General features: G+C 32.2%; 1 protein-coding gene across 2 annotated transcripts in view; it reads right to left on the reverse strand.

Moving 5' to 3' along the window:
- Positions 1 to 23,952, reverse strand: part of LOC128188198 (multidrug and toxin extrusion protein 2-like) — a 48,257-nt gene that overhangs the window by 1,931 nt on the left and 22,374 nt on the right. For both annotated transcript variants that reach the window (XM_052859107.1, XM_052859108.1), the window contains 5 exons: positions 20,587 to 20,684; positions 9,808 to 9,921; positions 9,460 to 9,527; positions 9,220 to 9,328; positions 849 to 924 (listed from right to left, as the gene is read on the reverse strand). In XM_052859107.1, coding sequence (XP_052715067.1) covers positions 849 to 924; positions 9,220 to 9,328; positions 9,460 to 9,527; positions 9,808 to 9,921; positions 20,587 to 20,684 — 465 coding nt within the window. The remainder of the gene's footprint in view (positions 1 to 848; positions 925 to 9,219; positions 9,329 to 9,459; positions 9,528 to 9,807; positions 9,922 to 20,586; positions 20,685 to 23,952) is intronic.

The raw sequence follows: 23,952 nt of genomic DNA on the forward strand, positions 1-23,952 counted from the left end.
GCAAAACAGAGACATAGATAACATTCTATTTATGTCTCTGGAGAAAATTAATAAAGTGGCATTGAAAATAACAGTCAAATTGTTCACAACAAACCGTTTTAAATCTGAAAATACCTTTCTTCGAAAACTTTAATTCTATAATTGCAGAATTCAACGTATCTCAACAACGATTTTTACACCCCATGTTGACATTCGAAACTCTCGGGAATTTTAATAGTAAATCCACTGTGTTAGAGTAATCTCCCGTATTTTTTTTGGTGAACAGAAAAAAATTTCAAATAAAAATTAACATGCATTTATTTTATCGGTTCCAAGTTTATCCATGCAAATGTGATATTGTGGAAACATAAAATAAAGAGCCTCCCCTGGTTTAGTGTGAATGTAATGCGCATGCGCAAGATAGTAAAATCCCCAACAATTTAGATGATTTCCGGAATTTTTGGAGGAATTTTCGTTGATTATTAATAAACGAAGCTTGATTGAGAAAAAAATAAATACAAATTCTAGTACCAATGATCTTTAAAATATATAAAACAAAAGACAGTACTCTTTCGATTTATCGGTATTTAAGCTAAAATATTTGAGTCTATTATTTTAATATAGTAGTATAGATATCAAAGTTGTTAACGGCACTGTTTTACCTTTTTTTTTTAACAAAAGAGATAATTTTGTCCAGCCATAGCACATTGCGTAAGATTAACAGTGTGTAATTGAAAAACCAATATCGATTGTAATGGCCTATAATTTACAGTCTGAAGCAGGTTTGTTGGTCAATATTAGAATATTCATAATGAAACTCGCAGATATTATAAGAAAGTACGTGTGCATTAAAATATTGACATACTCACTCATTATTTGAGAAAAAATGAGGTATGACATCTTTAAGAGAAACTAAAAGAACAGCAATAACGACAGCAACACAAGCTGCAAAACAATATCTTATTATTGGATAAGAAAACTAAGAATAGCATGGTCAACATGTCCTCAGCACAAAACTTTTTGCTATTTCTTCTAATTTTCTAAGAGCAATGTTAATTTTCAGTATTTATTCAGTAAGCTAAGTCTGCAAGGTAAGTCCATTGTTATTTTCGGGAATGAAGGTATAGATTGCATACGAGTGGACATTGGTCATACAATTGAGAGTTTCTAAATGTTGTTGATAACTCTACCTGCATAGATGCAATATCCCCGTAAAATTGTAAGTTCTTAGAAACTAAAAAAAAAAGTCAGCAGAACAAGGGCAAACGTGTCTCTTAACCATGCTTTCCAGAGCAAATGATTCGTATTTGAATAATGAACCGTTCATGGCTTCCTTTGAAACATATGTAAAATCATTTATTTAATGGTTGTGAAGTGTGTGTATTAAACCAGGCTAATGATATTGAAAAAGTTTTATGAAGTTTTTGAAGTGTGTTTTAGGATTGAAATCAAATTCTAATAATGGTATGGTTAACACCGAACTTGGATGTCTCTCATTAAGGTCTACAAGAATTTTTCGAATGAGGAATTATTGGTTCAAACGAATGGAAACGACATTTTGTATTTTATAATCCTGTATTGCCATAGACTGAAGGACCAGGAGGGCATGTTCCAACTAGGCAGCATTTATAAGGTCAGGGCCCGGTTTTTCGAAAGGTGGTTAAATTTAACACTGTGTTAAGGATAACGACATGTTAAGTCCTAATCAAGTGATTAGCTAATGCAGTGGTTAAATTCTGTTGATCCAAAGTAATTTAACGCATTGGTTAGCTAACACTGTGTTAACTGAGTTAACCACTTGGTAATTACTTGGTTACCCACAATTCATTTCTACTTCCCATATATGAAGAAAAAAAAAGATTTTGCTTTGGGATTTCAATAAGTTTGAATTTAGTGAAATATTAATATAATTATATGTTGAACATCAATATCATTTCCAGGGTTCCATCCTATATAGTCTGCTATTTTCCAAATCCTTTTCTTTCTTGATGTCTGTATAACACTGTTAAAGTACAATGTAATAGCTTCAAAATACCATTATAAATTCCTTTCAATATGTAAATTAATAAGGTAAATGTATCATAAAACACAGTCCAAAGGCTCAAAAAATATTTCTAACTAATTCATAGGGTTTAACTTACACCAACATTCTATGAAAAGACATCTTGTCTTAGAATAAGAAAGCTTATGCAATTCTTAGAAAAAGTATACCCCATATTGCCAATTCCATTGAGGTTTAAGAAATATATGGTCATTTAAGTGAACCCACCATTTCCACTTTACTCTATTTAACATAGATTCATATGGTTCTTCTTCAGCAAAACATTTTTACTTAATTTTTTAGAGGTCAATTGTTTTTTAATAAGAAACCTTATTCAGTACTGCATGTATCTACATGATATTATCATTATAAAAGCACCACATCACATAGAAATACCCTTGTATGTATATCCTTTGTATTGATTTTCATAAAAGGCAGGGGTTTGAAATCTTTCACCTGATATAATGAACATTGTGGCAATTTCCTTGTGTCAATTCTCACACATATTTAAAAACAAGTATCACCGACACTAAAAATTGACCTATTTTGATAAATTGGATGAATTGTAGCATTTTTAGTGACAAATATACGAGGGTCAATCAAAAAATACGAAGACATTTGTCATAGCTATGTTACTTAACGTCAAAACATTACTAAATTTGGAAGACATAATTTAACAATACTTTCAGACAATTTGCAGGAAAAAAGTTAATAAATTTCTTTACATCTAAGAACTATTTAAAATGTAATCCTGCAAAAATGAATTTAAGGCGCACGGTCAAAATTTATGTTATGTCAACAATAAACCATATAATGTTGAAAGTATTATCTCTATAAATTTGGCTTAAAACCAAATTATATTGAAACTTCAAATTTAGTATAGTCATGGTATTCTATGTACCAAATAATGAAGGGATATATTGTTTTGTCGAACAGATATTAGTAACTAAAGTCAGATAGTCCTCTTTAGAATTGACTAAAAACATCGACGTCGCCGGACGTCACGGCGCAACGAGAAGTACAAATAAAATGGATTTAACTCAGGAAAAAGCCGATACAAGCTGTGAAAATGCTCAATGGTGCAAAAAATAAGTCAACAATTATTTGCAAGTTTGTGTTCAACTGTAATAAATTTTGATGGGGTGGTAGTCATTGTATTTTGAATATAAAACAGTCCGAAAGAGGGTAGAATATCTGTAAATATTTGGTCATAAAAGAAGTAACGTCAACCGACGTTCAGGGCTATCCTTACTGTAAACTAAGATATACACGGTTAGAAAATGAAAAACTTATGATTCTCGAGCAAATGTGTGCAAATAAGATGTTAAGTGGTTCAGTGCCATTTTAGATTATAAGAAGAAAGGCACAAGAGACTAAGCGTGATATAAAGATGGGGTATATCTATAAACTGTGCGTGTTTAATTTTGACGTCATGTTTTGAATGTTACCGTGCGCCGTGGTGACAAAACATGTTGTTTTAAAAAGGGGTAACAAAAATACCGTTTCATCAAATGAACTAAAACTTCGCATATCAATAACATAAGTGTTGGTGCACAGATTAATCTGTTAAGTATGACTTTCATGAAAAATATATGATAGACAGCCGCATTGTCTTCGTATTTTTTGATTGACCCTCGTACATGCCGTCCTGCATGTAATTTCTTGTTTTTATTAAAAAGTAAGCTAAGCAATCATATTTAATGAAAATCTTATTCTGGTTTCTTATTCCACTACCTTTTCAACCATTATAAAAAATAATAAGACCTACCAGTGTGATGCCTGCTTTTAATAAAAATAAAATTCAAACACACCCGGGTAGCTGGAGACTACGGCGGCGTGGAAGGGCCAGATGGAAAAAAATTAATCTTATTCATTCGGACGAATTAGCTATTTGTTCGGACGAATAGGTTATTTGTTAGGACGAATTAGGATTTGTTCGGACGAATTAGGATTCGTTCGGAAAATAAGCTATTTGTTCGCACGAATTAGGATTTGTTCGGACAAATTAGCTATTTGTTCGGACAAATAAGTTATTTGTTCAGACGAATTAGCTATTTGTTCGGACAAATAAGTTATTTGTTTAAACAAATAAGTTATTTGTTCGGACGTATTAGGATTTGTTCGGACGAACTAGGATTTGTGTGGACAAATAAGTTATTTGCTCGGACGAATTATGATTTGTTCGGACGAAGAAGTTATTTGTTCGGACGAAAAAGCTATTTGTTCGGACGAATTAGGATTTGTTCGGACGAATTAGGATTTGTTCGGACAAATTAGGATTCGTTCAGACAAATAAATTATTTGTTCGGACGAATTAGGATTTGTTCGGACGAATTAGCTATTTGTTCGGACAAATAAGTTATTTCTTCGGACAAATAAGTTATTTCTTCGGACGTATTAGGATTTGTTCGGACAAACTAGAATTTGTTCGGACAAATAAGTTATTTGTTCGGACGAATTATGATTTGTTCGGACGAATAGCTATTTTTTCGGACGAATTAGCTATTTGTTCGGACAAATTAGGATTTGTTCGGACGAATCAGGATTTGTTCGGACGAATAAGTTATTAATAGTGGTACATATATGAGAGAGAGAAAGAGAAAGAGAGGGAGAGAGAGAGAGATGTCATAATCATGGATACATAAATGTGAAAAGTCTAATCAGTTTACATGATCATGCGCGGATGGGGGTCAAAGGCCCCCCGACCACCCCGGCTCTAGTTACGAGTATAGATGTATGCCAACTCTAGGCAGCGCAGGTTTTTTCTTTGGTAACTATAAGTTTTTTTTCCGCGCAATGCCAGAAGAAATGTTTCCAATAGTCATAAATATATGATTCCGCAGGTGGATTTCGTTTGTCGATGTTTATATTGAAAATTTAGTCATTCTCCTGTTTACCTTGGGACACTGGACATACGAAATTATCTTTCGCCTTAACTTTATACATATACATGTATACGATCAAAGTTAACTGATATGCTTCGTGGAATTGTAATGATCGTACAATTACTTAAGTGACTTATAAAACAAACTAATTTTTACTTATACTTTATAATATAAAGTCAGCAAAATAACCCAACATCCTAACTGTAATATAAAAAAATAATAAAAATAGAATTTAATGAAAAAAATACTTATCGTCCGTCAAATAGACCTCTGATGACGTATTTACATGTTATAATTATCATATGGCTTTGTAAAGTTTTCCTTTGTTTGGAATCTTAGGAGCGCAAATAAAAACGTTATCAATTATCATACAATTGATCATACATGTAACTGATTGAATAAAAAATTAAAATAACTGGACGATTTAAGGTGAAATAAAAGCTTACACAACAATTGACAATTTCATACAATATTTTCAAAAGGTTGTATCTCATTTTTCTTAACTATTATTGAAAAATATTGTTTATGAATCATACTATCGGAAACATCTAACGCCTATATTCATTGGTCGAATGCGGCATCCAGATTATTCATAAATAAAAACTGCATATGATGACGACGAACTTTGATTTTGTATCGACAATTTTTTTGATGCTATGTCTGATTTTAAAAATGAAATAGATTCAAAGTTGACTTAAGAGACAACCATTAGGGTTAACATTAGTTTTAGACTACCAGAAACCCATGGCACCATGATAATATAACCCCAATCTTTTAGATAGATAGAGTTTGAAAACTGAGCTTGACTACAAAATATGTCAGATATTGCATACATATCAGATAATATAACACCTATGTCTATATTATTAGCAATTTATCATTTGAAGGAAAGGGGTGGCTTGACCCCCCCCCCTTTCATCTACATCGATCTTTACCAGAGCAGATAGTCTAAATTACTCCCATATAAACTAATAACTTATTCGTCCGAACAAATAGCTAATTCGTCCGAACAAATCCTAATTCGTCCGAACAAATACGTAATTCGTCCGAACAAATCCTAATTCGTCCGAACAAATAACTTATTCGTCCAAACAAATCCTAATTTGCCCGAACAAATAGCTAATTCGTCCGAACAATTCCTAATTCGCCCGAACAAATACGCAATTCGTTCCGAACAAATCCTAATTCGTCCGAACAAAAAAGTTATTCGTCTGAACAAATCCTAATTTGTCCGAACAAATAGCTAATTCATCCAAACAATTCCTAATTCGTCCAAACAAATAGCTAATTCGTCCGAACAAATCTTAATTAGTCCGAACAAATAACTTATTCGTCCGAACAAATACGTAATTTGTCCGAACAAACCCTATTTCGTCTAAACAAATCTTATTCGTCCGAACAAATAACTTATTAGTCCAAACAAATAACTTGTTCATCCAAAAAAATCCTAATCCGTCCGAATAAATCCTAATTCGTCCAAACAAATAACTTATTATTATTACATTATTATTATTATACATGCAAATCTGTGAATTAAAATGGATAAAATGTATTCAAAAAGACAACAAATGTGAAATAAAGACAAATATAGTCATATTTTGGGACTGAACTTAATTCAAATTCACTTCAAATATTTAACAGTTTTGACTACAAATTTTGTTTAAAATGGACATAATCAGAAAACATGTACATATTTATGTATACATGTATGAACCCTGTTGTATGCCTTTGAGTCTAATATGAGTTATATGCATAAAGATGTAAAGATGATGATTTTGGTATAAGCAGAGCAGTTCACATCCAGGTGACATTGAACTCTTTATAATTCAGTAATGGAGACTATTCAGGTTTTTTGATTGAGAGTACAGTAAATGTAATATAATACTTCCCTTGAAATTTTCAGGTAATGTTAAAATATTTAGTCTTAAAGCATATGAATGCTCTGTTATATATTGTTTTTGAAATGCCATGATAATTTGAAAAATTAAATGTCACTACAACTGAAAATACCCAACCTTCAGTGAAAAAAAAGGTAATAGAATCACACCTTATTCAAACAAAAGAACCTTTCTATTTCACTTCTGGTCTTGGTATGCATGTTGGGTTAAATTTCTCCTCGGCTGCAGTTTGTGGGCCTCATGAGATATGGCTTTGGTAGAATTAGGTACCAAGCATAGTAAGTGTCACCAAGCAGAATACTTTTTTCACACCTGTCATGTTCTCCTTCTTTCAGATCTTAAAATCAATAATTCTTATATTTAAAATACAGAACAAATGATTTTTTTAATTATAAGATACTTAAAACTTGTCAGAAATATATTTATTGATAATGTAAAATACATATCAAATATGTACACTTAAAATATGTGCATCATGATTGGGATCTGCCCAGTGAAATGAAATAAATAAGGTCAAATTTAAATATCACTCAATTTAATAAATCAATATAACTACATGGAGTTTTAGAAATTAAATGCTTCAAAAGATTTTAATGCAATTATTCTTAAGAAATTTAATTTAAAAAGAAAACCAGGCATGCAGCATCGTTTTTGAAAGTGTGTGTGTGGGGGGAGGGAGGGGGCAGATTCATCCAAAACATCTTGACAAGCATAAAAAAAAAATTTCAAAATCCTAATGTGGGGGGGGGGGGGGGGAGAGCTGATGCTACGTGCCTGAAAAGGAAGATATAATATGAAATACATGTACACAAAAATCATATCAATAACTCCAAAACTGATAGTTTTAGAAACTTTCAATTACTTGACTGTACAAAACATTTATGAAGAAGTTTTAAAAATAATCATGATCCACCACTTGCATTTTGTCAAAAGGGAGATAAATCTTATTATGCAGTAACCAACATTGAAAATAAAATTATGCTAACATGTTCACTCAATATTTATCTATTATCTAAAATTCTTTTCTCATTGATGTTTTAAAAATTCAAGGAAAAATTGTACAATGTTTTTGTACTTACAGTACCCATTTCACTAATAATTTTGGAATTTTTTTTTTAATGTGTTAAGTGACAACAACAATATAATCAATATGAAGGTCAAACAAGGGAAAAACAGTACCTTTTTCAATGCAGCCTTTTCCAGTGAAGGGATCCTTTAACATAAGGGGTATGAACCATGTGCAAAATCCTTCTTCCATAAATATATCACACAGATTACTGCAACTTTTCATGTCAAGCCGGTTGCTTTTCCGTATTTTATATCATATGTAAGATTTTTAAACTTTAAATTTTTTTGAAAATGCTTCTTTGACCAACTTTTTCAGTTGAATTGGCAAAAAAATTACACCGGTGGCTAGATTAAATCACTGTGTTAAATCTTTAACCAAGGTACTGGGGGTGGATTAAAGTTAACACAGAGTTAACACATGGTTAAACTCTAATACGCTTTTGAAAAACGTTTAACCATGTGGTTAACTTTAACACAGAGTTAACACGGTGTTAGAGTTAACCCCCTTTCGAAAAACCGGGCCCAGATTTGTAAAATGGTTTTGGAGAATTATGGGAGCCCAAAATACACATTGTGTTTCATAAACTTTTTCCAATTATAAAAAAAAAAGAATATGTTTATTGCCAAGAATTGTTTGCTGTTATTAATAAATCTGAAATAAATATTGTTGTTTAACCTTCATTATGCAATGAGACAGATTTTTTTAGAATTTAAATCTAATACCATTTTGGATTTACCATATATGTATAATAATATTTCATATGGTTAAAATAAAATAACTTTAAGTTTGTAATTATGTAACAATTGTATGTTGCTCTTCATAGCGCTATTGGCTTTCCATTTTGCGTGCCTCCAATTTTTTTTTATTTTTTTATATGTGTGAAATGCTAATGAACCTAATGGCTCAAAGTTGAAATAATAATAACAACTTTCGACTGTAACGATGTAGGGGTAATGTTTAATATTATGCACAATGCTGTCTTTTACAATTATGGTGTATATATATACATACATCATAGCTTGCATCTTCTTTGTTATAACAGGATAAGCAAAAACAAAAAACAAAAGGCAAAACAAAGTTGTTTAATTTAGTTTTGAAAGCCCTGCTTATAAAAAAAAATGAACAGTATTTGAAAAATACAGTTTATAGAATATGAAAAATTTACAGTAAATAATTTTTTTCACAGGCATATGTGCTTGTTGATTTTCAGTTCTCGGTTTAACTAGTTCTTTCGTTTGAAAAAAAAATGCAAAATAGGAAACGTTAAAATACCACCAGGCAATAATGTATCCGGTATATAATGTTGATAGCTTTGACATGTGTTTCTTTGGCAGTGTAAATACTTACTTCCAAAGCCGATTGTAACCCTTGTAGATACATTAGCTTGATCTGTATTTCCAGCTCCCAAATGAATACCCATGCGCATGCTCACTGCAACAGACATGCCAAAGACGACCTGTATAAAAATCAAACAAAAAAATTAATAACTAGTAAAAAGAATCAGCTGATTATCAATTTGAATACGTTAAAACTTATTAAAATAGAGAATACATCCGAGAATATTTTTGCATGTTTAAGTGTACATACACCTGTAATCATCAATCCAACGATAAACAAGCTAGCATATGCAGCGAATTCTGTTTTACTTGTTAGTCCTACAAAAGAATTAATACATAATAACTAAATAAACGGAGTGGAGTACATTTGTTGAATATACGAGTATATTGAATAATATATTAAATTTTTGAAAAAAAAATGAAAATATCAAAAGGGGTTTTAAATATTACAAATTTTAATTCCATTGATAGTCTAAAAACGACTTAAAATAATATTTTCCAAATCTTTAGAAAGTATGGTTTTTGGTTTTTAAAATAATTTTAAACCATAAAGTATAAAAGGCATATCTAAAATGATTATGGGAAAACACTAACTTACCAGTAAAAAATGTGGTCACTTCGGAGGTCCAAATTTCCAGACACATCATGAATATTCCTGGAACAGCTAGCTTTAGAAAAGTACTCCATTCGTTTAAACACAATTTGTTCCAGCCTTTAGAAAACAAATCAAAAAAATAATTAATACAACTAGATCGTTCTAGTTGCAAGCAACGAGTGGGTCTTCCGTCCGATTTTTTAATAGATAGAATTAAACTTATCAATTCAAAGATAAAATCGTAGATCTATGCGAAAAATAGTAAAAAAAAAAAAATTTGCGACACTCGGGGCTTGAATCCGGGTCGCCTGGGCCATGTCCACGACTCTATCGACTGAGCTACTCGGACTCTCGCTTCAGAACTTTGACCCTTAATTTCTCGGAAATGCCTTAATTGATTTTAAAACAAGTTACATATTCGGAATCAGTAAGAAGGTCACTAAAAGGTGTAAAAATTTTAAAAAAAACTATTAAAAAATGAAAAAGGTCGAAAAATTCAATTTTTCAAATTTCCTTCCGGTGAGGACCGGAAGTTACGGCAGACATATCCTTGAACAAGGTGCACCAGAAAAACGGTAGATCTATCATCTTTAAAAATTTCAGCCTTATATCTTTACTTGTTTTTGAGAAACCTGACAAACAAAATTGACTTTTTAAAATCGTAAACGGACGATAACTTCCGACTGGAAGTGTATTTTCAAAAATCGATGAAAAAATATCAACTTCAAATAAAATCACGTTTATCTTGAAAATTTGAATGAAATCGATCGAGACATCTCTGAGAAGTCGCCTGCAAAAAATCGGTAAGAAAAAGAATTATGATAATAATTATAACTAGACACGATCTCGTTGCGAGCAACGAGGAGGTCTTCCGTCTGATTTTAGAAATTGAGATTTACGTTCGATCTTGATTTTGCTATTTAACACCTATACATGATTTAAAACAGGAAAAGAGGGTCTATATTTAAGGGCCAGATACTGTTTTGTTTCAGGTGTAAGAGCTTTGTTCAACAAGTGTTTAGATATTCGTCACCGTTCTTGAGATATCTGTGAAAAACGTTTAAGGGGTCGGTCCCTTATATCCTAATTGGGGTCACTGAACCAAATTTTTTTTTACGTTGCATGTTGTTAAGTATATCATTTTGAGCATCTTTTCTTTTATACTGCATTTCACAATTTTCCTTTTTGAGATATAGGTGAGGAAAGTTTTGGACTTTTGACCCCTTAAATTCCCTTATTACGTAACACATGAGAAAATCATTATACTGTTAAGCTACATAACTGTTAGATAAACATATTTGCTTCTATAATCTATTACGAAATATCCCTCGGTAAAGAACTATAGGAAAAAGACTTTAAAGCCCTTTAGGTCCCTAATATTAGGGGCCAGTCCATTTTTCTTGGTATCAAATGAAAGGTCATTTGATTATAAAGACATTTTGTTCAACAAGTGTTCAGAAATTCGTTACCATTCTTGAGATATCTGAGAAAGAATGTTTTTGGGGCCGGTCCCTTATCTCCTTATTGGGGCCGCTGAACCAAATTTTGAAGGTTGCATGTTGTTAAGTACATCCTTTTGAGCATTTTTTCTTTTATACTGCATTACAAAATATTTTTCCTTTTTGAGATATAGGTGAGCAAATTTTGGACTTTTGACCCCTAAAAATCCCTAATTACGTAACAAATGAGAAAATCGTTCTACTGCTGGGCTTCATAACTGTAAGATAAACATATTTGCTTCTATAATTTATTACAAAATATCTCTCGGTAAAGAGTTATGGGTAAAATACTTTAGAGCCTCCTAGGTCCCTAATTTGAGGGGCCAGCCCCTTTTTCTTGATATCAACTGAAAGGTTTTGTAAAAATAATTTGTTTTTTACATTACATGTCTGAACAAAATATTTTCCAGAAAAAAGATAAAGAGAGAAAAGCAGAAAAAACCACGACGCTTTTTTAATGTCAATTTTTTTAGCCCTAGCGAGCTTTGGCACCAGAAGTGCTAAACATACAAAACAACAATCATGCAAAACTTCAATCTTTCCTCTACCAACCGTAAAATTTTGAGCTTAATATCTCCGATAGTTAAGGAGAACAACAGAAGACAAAATACCCATATAAAAATTAGAAAAATCCCAATATCTCAAAAACAGATGTGACGTCATCAGTACAAAATCAAGTTCAGACCCCTATCTATCACATCCGAAAATTTGATTGAGATCGGCCGAGCCGTTTCAGAGAAATCGCGTGCACAAAAATAGTAAGAAAATAAAAATAATAACTATACACGATCTCGTTGCGAGCAACGAGGTCTTCCGTCCGATTTTTAGAATATGAAATGACCTTACTCTTGACCTTCATCAACGAAACGTATCCAGAAAAGGAGGCAGGATCTATAAGTAATGGGTGAAAGTCTACCTTTGGTGTCCCTTATTTGAGGGATCAGCTCCTTTTCAATCATTTTAGTCAAAAGGTATTTTTGTGTACTACTAATAAGTATTTAGAAATTGGTTACCGTTTTTGAGATAATTGGGAAAAATCGTTTTGATATCCGGTCCTAAAACTCCTTTTAGGGTCCAGATAAAAACAATATATGGTTGTACATTGTTAAGCTCAATATTTTGAGCATCTTTTGTTAAATATTGCTTTCCAAAATTTTCCTCCATTTTGAGATATTGAGCATCAAAGCTTTAGACTTCTAGCCCCTTAAAATCCCTAATTACGTAACATAAGAGTAAATGATTGCCATGTATAGGTACATAACATTAGAATGAACATAATTGCTTCTATAACGTATCACAAAATATTTAACAGTAAAACGTTATCATGAAAAGACTTTAGAGCCCCCTCAGCCCCTTATTAGAAGGGCCAGCCCCTTTTTCATGATTTCAAATGAAAGCTTTAGTCAATTCAAACACTTTTTGTTCAAAAAGTAATTAAAAATTTTGTACGTTCTTGAGATATCTTGAGAGGGTCGTGTTAAGGGCCAACCCTGTAACACCTTTTAGGGACTGCATAACAAAGAAATTATAGTTGATTATTGTTAAGCTCAATATTTTGAGCATCTTTTGTTCAATATTGCTTATCCAAATGTTTTTACATTTTGTGATATTAAGCATTAAGGTTTTGGACTTTTGGCCCCTTAAAATCCCTAATTACGTAACATAGGAGTAAATGATTGCCATGTATAGGTAAATAACCTAAGAATGAACATAATTGCTTATATATAACGCATCACAAAATATTTCACGGTAAAAGGTAATCATTAAAAGACTTTAGAGCCCCCTCAGCCCCTAATTTGAAAGGCAAGCCCCTTTTTCATGATTTCAAATGAAAGCTCTTGTTAATTCAAACACATTTTGTTCAAAAAGTGTTTACAAATTTTGTACCGTTCTCGAGATATCTGGAGAGGGTCGTTTTAGGTAATTATTCGTTTAAGGAAATTATGGTTTCAGATTGTTAAGCTCAATATTTTGAGCATCTTTTGTTAAATATTGCTTATCCAAATGTTTCTTTATTTTGAGATATTGAGCATCAAAATTTTGGACTTTTGGCCCCTTAAAATCCCTAATTACGTAACATAGGAGTAAATGATTGCCATGATTAGGTTAATAACCTAAAAATAAACATAATTGCTTCTATAACGCATCACAAAATATTTCACGGTAAAAAGTTATCATTAAAAGACTTTAGAGCCCCCCAGCCCCTAATTTGAAGGGGCAGCCCCTTTTTCATGATCTGAAATGAAAGCTCTTGATTTAATTAAGTATTTTTGTTCTACATGTTTTAACAAAATGCTTTCAAGAAAAGAGATATTCAAAGAAAACCAAGAAAAATCATGACGCCTTTTTTATCTTAATTTTCAAGCTCGGGCGAGCTTCGGCGCTCTTTGAGATAAAGATGATTAATGACCATTAGACCCTATTTCAGTCTTTCGTCTATCAGCCCTGAAAAGTTCAACATCATATCTTAAATGGTAAAAGAGGAGTTCTCCTGACAAAATACCCCTATAAAAACTGATAAATCCACGATATCTCAAGACAGGAAGTGACGTCATCAACAAAAACATTTCCAACAAGGTTCAGATCAATACCTATCAGAAATGAAAATTTGACGTAAATCGGTTGAGCCGTTTCCGAGAAATCACGTGCACAAAATCGGTAAGAAAAAAATAATAATAATAGGGAAAAAGAAACCTAAGAAAAACAATAAGGTCTTCCGCTGGAAACGGAAGACCTTAATAAGAATAGGGAAAAAGAAACAAAGCAATAACAATAAGGTCTTCCGTTGGAAACGGAAGACCTTAATGATAATAATTATAATAATAATAACTAGATCTCGTTACGAGTAACGAATAGGTCTTCCGTCCGATTAGTTCTATATGATACAATGAAATATCGATACTATCTGCCAAATCTGAGATCCTTGTGAAACTAGTTTTTTTTCCTAGGGACAGGAAATGGACGACAGGAAATGAACTTTGGAAAAAATGAAATAAATTCCTGAGAATACAATGTTGTTCTTTCACTCCTGCAAATTTCAAGAAAATCTATCGAGCCATCTCTGAGAAATCTTGTGCACAAAAAATGGGGGACAAAATTCATACCCAACTTTCGAGCCAAAGTGAGCTCCTAAGAATGGCGCCACTGGCGTAAAACAAAAACAATAGGCTCAACTTCAGACTATGGTCTACCTATCCTGAAAGTTTCATATTCATGTTTCTGTCATATAGTTTCAGAGTTTTAGTGTGCACAACATAGGTCGTAAAAATGAACAAAATGGCTGATAAATCGGTACCGGAAGTGACGACAACAAAATTATCAAAAATGTATTAAGTTCATATCAAGTGTAATCATCTGTGGAAAAAATTTTGGAAATCGATCGAACAGTTTTTGAGAGATCGCCTGCACAAAATTTGTGGAAAAAAAATAATAACTAGATACGATCTCGTTACGAGTAACGAGTAGGTCTTCCGTTTAATTTTTAAACGATACGATTAAAATATCAATGAAAATTCAGAATTTCCCCTAAACCACTCCATTTAAGATAATGTATACGATTGTCAATATCCTTTAAAATGCTTAACAAAGTGTTTTGCTTTTTCACATACAGCAAATTAAAGATTTATGATTTTAGTCCCCTAAATCCATGATTACGTCATCAATGGGTGTGGCAATGAGTTTCCAAACTGATATTGTTACGATCAACAACTATGTTTCTATAATATATTACAAAATCTTTATCGCTTTAAAGGTATGTGTAAAAGACTCTACGAGTGTCTTGGTCCCTAATTTAAGGGGCCAGCCCCTTTTTCATGAATTCATTCGAAAGTTCTCACGAATACCGACATATTTTGTTCTTTCGCCTATCTAAAATTGTTGATCATTTTTTTTTTTAGATAAAATGATTTAATATTTTAGGGGCCAGCCCTCTAGATCCTTAATGGGGACAAACATTGGTCTTTTGATTAGGAAATCGATTACAATCATCAATGCAGACATTTTCTCTTCTACAATGTTTTACAAAATATGTCTCCTTCTCTAGATAAATTGCACCAAAGATTAAGTACGTTGGCCCCTAAAAATCCCTAATTACGTAATAAATGGGCGTGGCAATGATTTTACCTGATAGATATTGTTACGATCAACAACTTTGCTTCTGTAATGAATTAGAAAATCTTTATCGTTTTTAAGTTACTTGTAATAGAGTTTACGAGTAACTTGGCCCCTAAATAAAGGGGCAAGCCCCTTTTTCATGATTTTGTTGGAACGGTCTTAAGAATACAAACATTTTTTGTTCTTACACCTATCTGAAATTGTTGATCATTTTTGAGATACAAATGATTGAATATTTTGGGGGCCAGCCCTCTAGATCCTTAATGGAGACAGACATTGGTGTTTTGATTAATGGAATCGATTAGAATCATCAATGCAAACATTTTCTCTTCAACAATGCTTAACAAAATATGCCCCCTTCTCTAGATAAATTGCGTCCAAGTTTAAGTACTTTGGCCCCTAAAGATACCTAATTACGTAATAAATTGGCATGCCAATGATTTTCCCTGATTTATATTGTTACAATCAATAACTTTGCTTTTATAATGCATTGCAAAATCTTTATCATTTTTAAGTTATTTGTAATAGAGTTTACGAGTGTTTTGACCTGTTATTTAAGGGGCCAGTCCCTTTTTCTCCATTTTGTTGGAAAGAACTTTTAATTCTCTACCACTTTTGTTATATATATTTTAACAAAATATCAACTTATAAAAAGATACAGATCAAAAAGTATGAAAATTTTGATTAAACATTCGTACCCAATTTTCGTGCCTAGGCGAATTCCAAGAAATGGCTCCAATGGCGTAAAACAACATAATAGTGCACAACTTCAAACTATAGACTACCTATCCTGAAAATTTAATAGTCATATCTCTGATAGTTTCAGATCAGCTTTGCACAAAATAGGTCGTAAAAAATAGAAAATCGGCCGTAACTCGGTACCGGAAGTGACAATTTCAAAATTTCAAAAAACCTGTAGAATTATGACCTCTGGCAATCATACGTAAAAAATGGTCGAAATCGGCCGAATAGTTTCTGAGAAATTGCGTGCACAAAATTTGTGGAAAATAATAATAATAAGAAACAGTACGAAAACAATAAGGTCTTCCGTTGGAAATGGAAGACCTAAATAAGAAACAGTACGAAAACTATAAGGTCTTCCGTTGGAAACGGAAGACCTTAACAATAATAATATTAATAACAAGAGCAAAGTTCGTTGCAAAGCAACGAGTGGGTCTTCCGTTAATGTCAGGAGTAAAGCTAGATGTTCCTGTAAGAAGCAAAGTTCATTAACAAATAACAAGAGTAACTTAAACAAAAATAAAATATCGAATAATTCTTGGTTCGACTTAACAAAATCCGAATGATTCTGAGTACGAGTTGACAAAAACCTTTACAATTTCAAGAACGACTTTACAAAAAAAATCCGAACGTATCAAAGTAAGACTTAACAAAAATCGAATTATTTTTGGTACGAAATAATTTAACTTTGAACTTTACGATATTTTTTAAACCTAGAACGCGGAATCAAAATTTTCGAAAAAATCGATTTTTAATCCCCAATATCTCTGCAATGCATCGTCCGATTTTTAAACAGATTTCAGATTTGAATTCACCATGGCAAACTCTATAATACTGTAGTATTGTATTATTTTGTTTAAAAAATGAAAATTTCCAAAAGATTGGAACTACTTCCGGTTTTGAGCAAAATTGATAAATAAAATTTTAAACCCTCCAGTCCAGCATAGAATTGATACATCTATCAGCAGTAATTTAAAAGCGACATCTTTCAAGTTTACGAAGATTTCTTCCGGAAAAAATCACTTTTTTTTAAAATTAAAAATGGCCGCCAAATTTGAACAGAACTGACGTAAATGCTGAAACTTGTACATCGTTCAGGCATGCTAACTTTATAAAAGCTCTGAAAATATCATGGAAATCGGATGAAAATGTTTTGAGATATAAAGCCGAGAAGGAGTCAGAAAAAATAAAATAATAATAAAAAGAAACCGAAGAAAAACAAGAGGGGTCTTCCGTTTTCAACTCTACTTATAGTGACCTTCTTACTGATTCAGAATATGTAATAATAATAACTAGATACGATCTTGTTACGAGTAACGAGTAGGTGTTCCGTTCAATTTTTTAAACGATACCATGAAATTTCAGAATTTCCACTCAATGCCTCCCTTTAAGATAATGTATACGATTGTCAATATCCTTTCAAATTCTTAACAAAGTGTTTTGCTTTTTCACATACAGCAAATTTAAGATTGGGGTCCCCTAAAATCCCTAATTACGTCATCATTGGGTGTGGCAATGAGTTTTACAAACGGATATTGTTACGATCAACAACTTTTCTTTTATAATGCTTTACAAAATCTTGATCGTTTTTAAGGTACGTGTAAGAGACTTTACGAGTCTCTTGGCCCCTAATTTAAGGGGTCAGCCCCTTTTTTTGAATTCATTCAAAAGGTCCCACGAATACTAACATTTTTTGATCTTACAACCGTCTAAAACTGTTGTTCATTTTTGAGATACAAATGATTGAATGTTTTAGGAGCCAGCCCTCTAGATCCTTAATGGGGACAGACATTGGTGCTTTGATTATTGAAATTGATTAAAATCATCGATGGAAACATTTCCTCTTCTACAATGCTTAACAAAATATGTCTCCTTTTCTAGATATATTGCGTCAAAGTTAAGTAATTTGGCCCCTTAAAATTCCTTATTACGTAATAACTGGGCGAGGCATTAACTTTTTCTGATAGATGTTGTTACGATCAACAACTTTGCTTCTATAATGCATTACAAAATCTTTATTGTTTTTTAAGTTATTTGTAATAGAATTTACGAGTGTCCTGGCCCCTTATTTAAGGGGCCAGCCCCTTTTTCTTGATTTCTTTGAAAAGGTCTTAAGAATACAAATTTTTTTTGTTCTTACACCTAACTAAAATTGTTGTTCATTTTTGAGATACAAATGATTGAAAATTTTAGGGGCCAGCCCTGTAGATCCTTTATTGGGACAGACATTGATTGGTGTTTTGATAAATGGAATCAATTAGTATCATTAATGCAAACATTTTCTCTTCTACAATGCCTAACAAAATATGTCTACTCCTCTAGAGATATTGCGTCAAAGTTTAAGTTCTTTGGCCCCTAAAAATCCCTAATTACGTAATAAATGGGCGTGGCAATGAATTTTTCTAATAGATATTGGTATAATCAACAACTTTGCTTCTATAATGGATTACAATATCTTTATCTTTTTAAGTTATTTGTAATAGAGTTTACGAGTCTCTTGGCACCTAATTTAAGGGGCCAACCCCTTTTTTCTTGATTTTGTTGGAAAGAACTTTTGATTATCTACTATTTTTGTTATATATGTCTTTACAAAATATCAACTGATAAAAAGATATAGATTATATCGTATAAAAATTTTGATTCTAAATCTGTACCCCATTTTTGTGCCTAAGCGAGCTCCAAAGAATAGCGCCACTGGTGCAAAACAACTACATAGTGCACAACTTCAAACCATGTTCTACCTATCCTGAATATTTCAAAGTCATATCTCTAATAGTTTCTGAGATCAGCTCTGCACAAAATCAGTCGTAAAAAATTAAATTACAAAATCGACCGTAAATCCTGACCGGAAGTGACGCCGACAAAAACTCAAAAACATATAAAATTCAGATAATGTCTCATCATCTGTAAAAAACTTTTCGAGATCAGTTGAGTAGTTTTCGAGAAATCGCCTGCACAAAATTTGGGAAAAAAAATAAACAGTTCGAAAACAATCAGGTCTTCCGTTGGAAACGGAAGACCTAAAGAAGAATAAAAATAATAACAACTAGATACGACCTTGTTACGAGTAATGAGTAGGTCTTCCGTCCGATTTTTTTTTAGTCTAAATGATACCATGAAATATCGATACAATTTCAAAATTACCCCCCCCCCCCCCCCCAATTTTAAGATAAAGAATAAAAACCCTAATTACGTCAAACATGGGCCTAGCTGACGATGACTTTTTCAAACCGATAATATAGAGATCAACAACTTTGATTTTATAGTGCATAACATAATATTTATCGTTTTCAAGTTATTCGTAATAGATTTACAAGTCTTTTGGTCCCTAATTAATGGGGCCAGCCCCTTTTTTTTGATTTTATTGGATAGAACTTTTGAATCTCTACTACTTTTGTTTTATATGTCTTAACAAAATATCAACTGATAAAAAGATACTGATCAAAACATATGAAAATTTTGATTCGAAATCTGTACCCCATTTTCGTGCCTAAGCGAGCTCCAAGGAAAAGCGCCACTGGTGCAAAACAACTAAATAGTGCACAACTTCAAACCATGCTCTACCTATCCTGAAAATGTAAAGCCATATCTCTAATAGTTTCTGAGATCAGCTCTGCACAAAATTGGTCGTAAAAAATTACAAAATCGACCGTAAATCCGGACTGGAAGTGACGACGACAAAAAATTCAGATAATGTCCAATCATCTGTGAAAAAATTTTTGAGATCGGTTGAGTAGTTTTCGAGAAATCGCGTGCACAAAATTTGGAAAAAAAAAATAATAAACAGTACGAAAACAATAAGGTCTTCCGTTGGAAAGGGAAGACCTTAATAAGAAAAGTGAAAAAGAAACAATAGAATAATAGAAGGGTCTTCCGCTGAAGACGGAGACCTTATAATGTATCATTTACAGAATTATCCACAAGGGGTTTTATTATAGCAGGCAGCACTTATTATATTTCTGTGCACCATAGAAAACGAGTTGGGCCATAGTGAAGATAAACACCATGATCGATCCAAATGTATTGTGTTTCAGCGACGGCACCCGTAATCCAATGAGATAAGTAATTAATTTCGTTTACACAAAAGGATTAACACCTGACCATTACGTGTATAATGGGTTCTAAATAAAGAAGAGAAATGGTCAGAGAGTCGTTTTAGGGTAGCGTGGTGTGTAGTTGGGTAATTGATGGAAATAAAATAGATGATCTCAAAAATCTTGAGTCCAACGGTGAAAGGATGTAATGGATATAAAGATTGTAGACAAGACTTAGAATTTTATACCCTTTGTCATTCACTGCCCAAAATTAACAGCAAACACATTATAACAGTTTTAAATCTAAATATTGAGTACAATTTTTTTGATTCATTAAATTATGTATTCTTATTCAATCCTCTTTCGACACATTATCATAATAGTTAATACTTGACCTTTCCAAGTGTCTTTCTTATAGCCCGTGCAAGCTATAAACAATACATGCAGAATGACCGAAGTCCACAGGCTTAGGACAACAGCAATAGCGGCTCCTCTGGGGAAAAATCCATATAGGTCAATAAAAGAGAAAAAGTAATAATATGGTATACCAGTTATTAAAAAAGATTGTAATTGAATTATCTGCTGGATTTTTTTTTCTGTTAATCCAGTTTGTTTAAAAAGCTTCACATTTTTGTTTCATTAAAACGGGTTTTGTAATATATGGAGGGTAATCGTGTTCAAAAATCCAGACATGCAAACTTGTAAATCCGAATATGCAATCGTGTTGGTGTGTGAGCCTGAGTATGAATATGTGTAATTCTGATCGTGTAACCTATAAAACTCAGGCATAAACACATGTAATATTTGGCTCAGTTCTTTTGCATGATTCACATTTTGCAGCTTTTCTGTTTTCATTCGTTAATTAAACCTTCAACTTTGCACACTTTCAATCCGTAGTTTCTGCATTTGTATCTTCAGACTCGGCAATAGCACATCTGCCATGATACAAATTGACAGATGTAAAGTCTACAAGTTTGTCAAATTTTGACATGACCTTATATGGCAACTGCCTTGCTGCGGGGAAAAGGCATGCCGTAATCGCTGGAATGGACGAAAATTAAACATAATATTCGGCCGAACTGTTGCAATAAGCTTTTGACGAACGACACTTTTTCTATCGAAAATACCCGTATTGTTTTTAGAAAAATTTTTGAGGTAGGATTGAAACTGGACCAAACAGGAGGAGGTTCATGAATATAAAAGTCATTGCTGATGTGACGAATGCGCTGTAATATAATTCTCATGGTTAAATGAGGGTTAAAAAGTAATGCCTAATATATCATTTCTCTAAAATAATTTGACGTGTAATTTAAAGTGGAATATATGTAAACGCGTACTCTTTTCTAGAAATGAGACGGATCTAAAAACTTCCTGTGGGGGTAAATATATTTTAAGAGGCATGGGGTTCTGAGTTCGCCTCGAGGTCCCATGAAGCTCCATCGCTTCTGAATTCTAAGAATTTTGAGAAAGAACTTTTAATGGGGTTTTCCAATTATTGAAATAGTGAAAATGGCGGGCGGGCGAGTGGCTACAAAGGTACCTTTATTGTACCGGTAACTCCTCGTACAGTTTTCAAGATAGGAAGTTGTTCTTTTGCAGATCAATTATACATATATCAGAGATATGCAAGTTGCTAGAATTTTGATTTCTGATAATTAATGAAAAAATATCAATATGATATCAGCTGTTGAATTTAGTCATTTTTTGGTAAAAACATTGCAAATAAAGTACCCCATTTCTTTGGATAGAAAGTATTTATCACTGATTTCAGAATTGAAAAATTGATTATGGATACTGTTCACACAAAAGAAAACTTGGTTTGCAGTCACGTGCATATTGACAGCTTTTCTCTTGTTATTCTTGTTACATTTTCTGAATTAGTTAAAAATAAACTACCTTCAAAGATTTCACGGAAAAATGTATGTAACCATACATCACATCATGTATTTATACTTTTTAAAAAAAGATCAAAATGATTTTGTTGTGCAAGAGAAAGTTAAATTATGATTAAACAATATAAAAGTGTTATAAATGAAAAGAACTTTTATAATTAAATTTCTAAAAATGCCAATTTTCACCTATATGATAGGCTTTTTCCCTATATATTGCCGATATGAATGAAAATGAAACATTTTTAATTTATGCACATTTTAATTTCATGACAGTTAAATTTATCTTTGGAATTTTTATCTATTAATCTTTAAAGGGGGTGTCGCTTCTTCTTTCTCATATTTTTCAAAATCTCAAAACCAATGTCTTTAAATAGTTTGTTTCTCTTATTGATAATTTTGCAACTTAGTTATTTGATTGTCCAGCTGGCCGACCCCGTGCAATTTTTGCGGGAGAGGGTGGGGGTGGGGGGTTCTTGTCCCAACTTTGTGGTAGCAATAAGGAGGCTTTTGGAGTTATTTAGTAATTCAGCCGCGCTCTATACTTTAATAATTTGTCGCATGTACTCTAATAAAAATGTGTGTATATCTGCATACATGTATTTTCAAACAAAGTCAATTTATGTAATTTTTTCCAGTTCTAAGAAAAAGATCTGAAGCCGATCGATTGAATTCTTCACTCGCATCTTTTATATATTCTCTTGATAAAATGTACACTAATCTCATAATCTATTTTTCCAAAAAATAATACTTTCTAAGAAATGTTGTTATCCAGAGATATTATGATTATGGAACTAAGATTTTTTTTATTTATTCCGTCCCTATTCCGGCGATTACAACATGCCTTTAGCTGCAGCTAGCCTTTTTCTATCAGTGACGTAACTGTTTCCATACATGGTCATGTCAAAATTCGACAAACTTGTAGACTTTACATTTGTTGATTTGTAACATGTCAGCCGTGATATGTCAGAGAATGGAAATACAAATGCAGAGACTGCAGATGAAAAGTGTGTATTATAGTGGCAGGTAACATGTAAATAACAAAAGCATATTTCAGCTGCAATTAAGCTTCTGTAGAAAAAAATAATTTGAAGGCCTGCGGGGTCAATTCTAAAGTTATCCCTGCGTTTTATAGGTTATACGATCAAAATTACACTCATTCATCCTCAAGCTCACACACCAACACGATTGCATATTCGGATTTACAAGTTTACATGTCTGATTTTTGAACACGATTAACCTCCATAGTAAATGGAGAAATTTTGAAATTTTATCGATAATAAAAGTTACCGCTATACATTTATCAAATAAATGTTCGAAGAATGATAACTTTAACTTATTAAAATTCATTATATATTTTTTAATTAACATTAGGAAAAAAAATTAACATGTTTACGCAAGTAATATTGTGATGTTCTTTACCCAGGTAATGCAAAACAATGTCTTCTAGCCAAGAAAACCACAACAAGATTGAAAAGAAAAAAAACGTTTTTATTTTTTTCACCAAAATATTATCGATTCATCCAGCAATGAGTGCCATACAAAATGTACATTTAACAAAGCGTTGTTTACATAAAAGAAAAGGACCTATGTGTTTGATTATTTGAAGAATTTGACTATATGTATTTATTTGATATTTAAACATAACTCTAATGTAATCATTATGATGGAAAATTTGTTTTGCTACTGGTACTAAGTAAATAAGATTGGCTGTTATTTGAAAAAGTCATTTTTGTTAAGGTTTAGTGTAAGTGTGTCCGGGTAATAAAGCAGTAAGTAATACATAATACATAATTTTATATTTACAAGAAGAAAACATCATCTGTTTGTAATTGTTTGTGACTGATAAAAACATGTGAGTTTGTTATACCC

This window comes from Crassostrea angulata, chromosome 6 (assembly GCF_025612915.1).
Source record: "Crassostrea angulata isolate pt1a10 chromosome 6, ASM2561291v2, whole genome shotgun sequence".
NCBI lineage: Eukaryota > Metazoa > Mollusca > Bivalvia > Ostreida > Ostreidae > Magallana > Magallana angulata.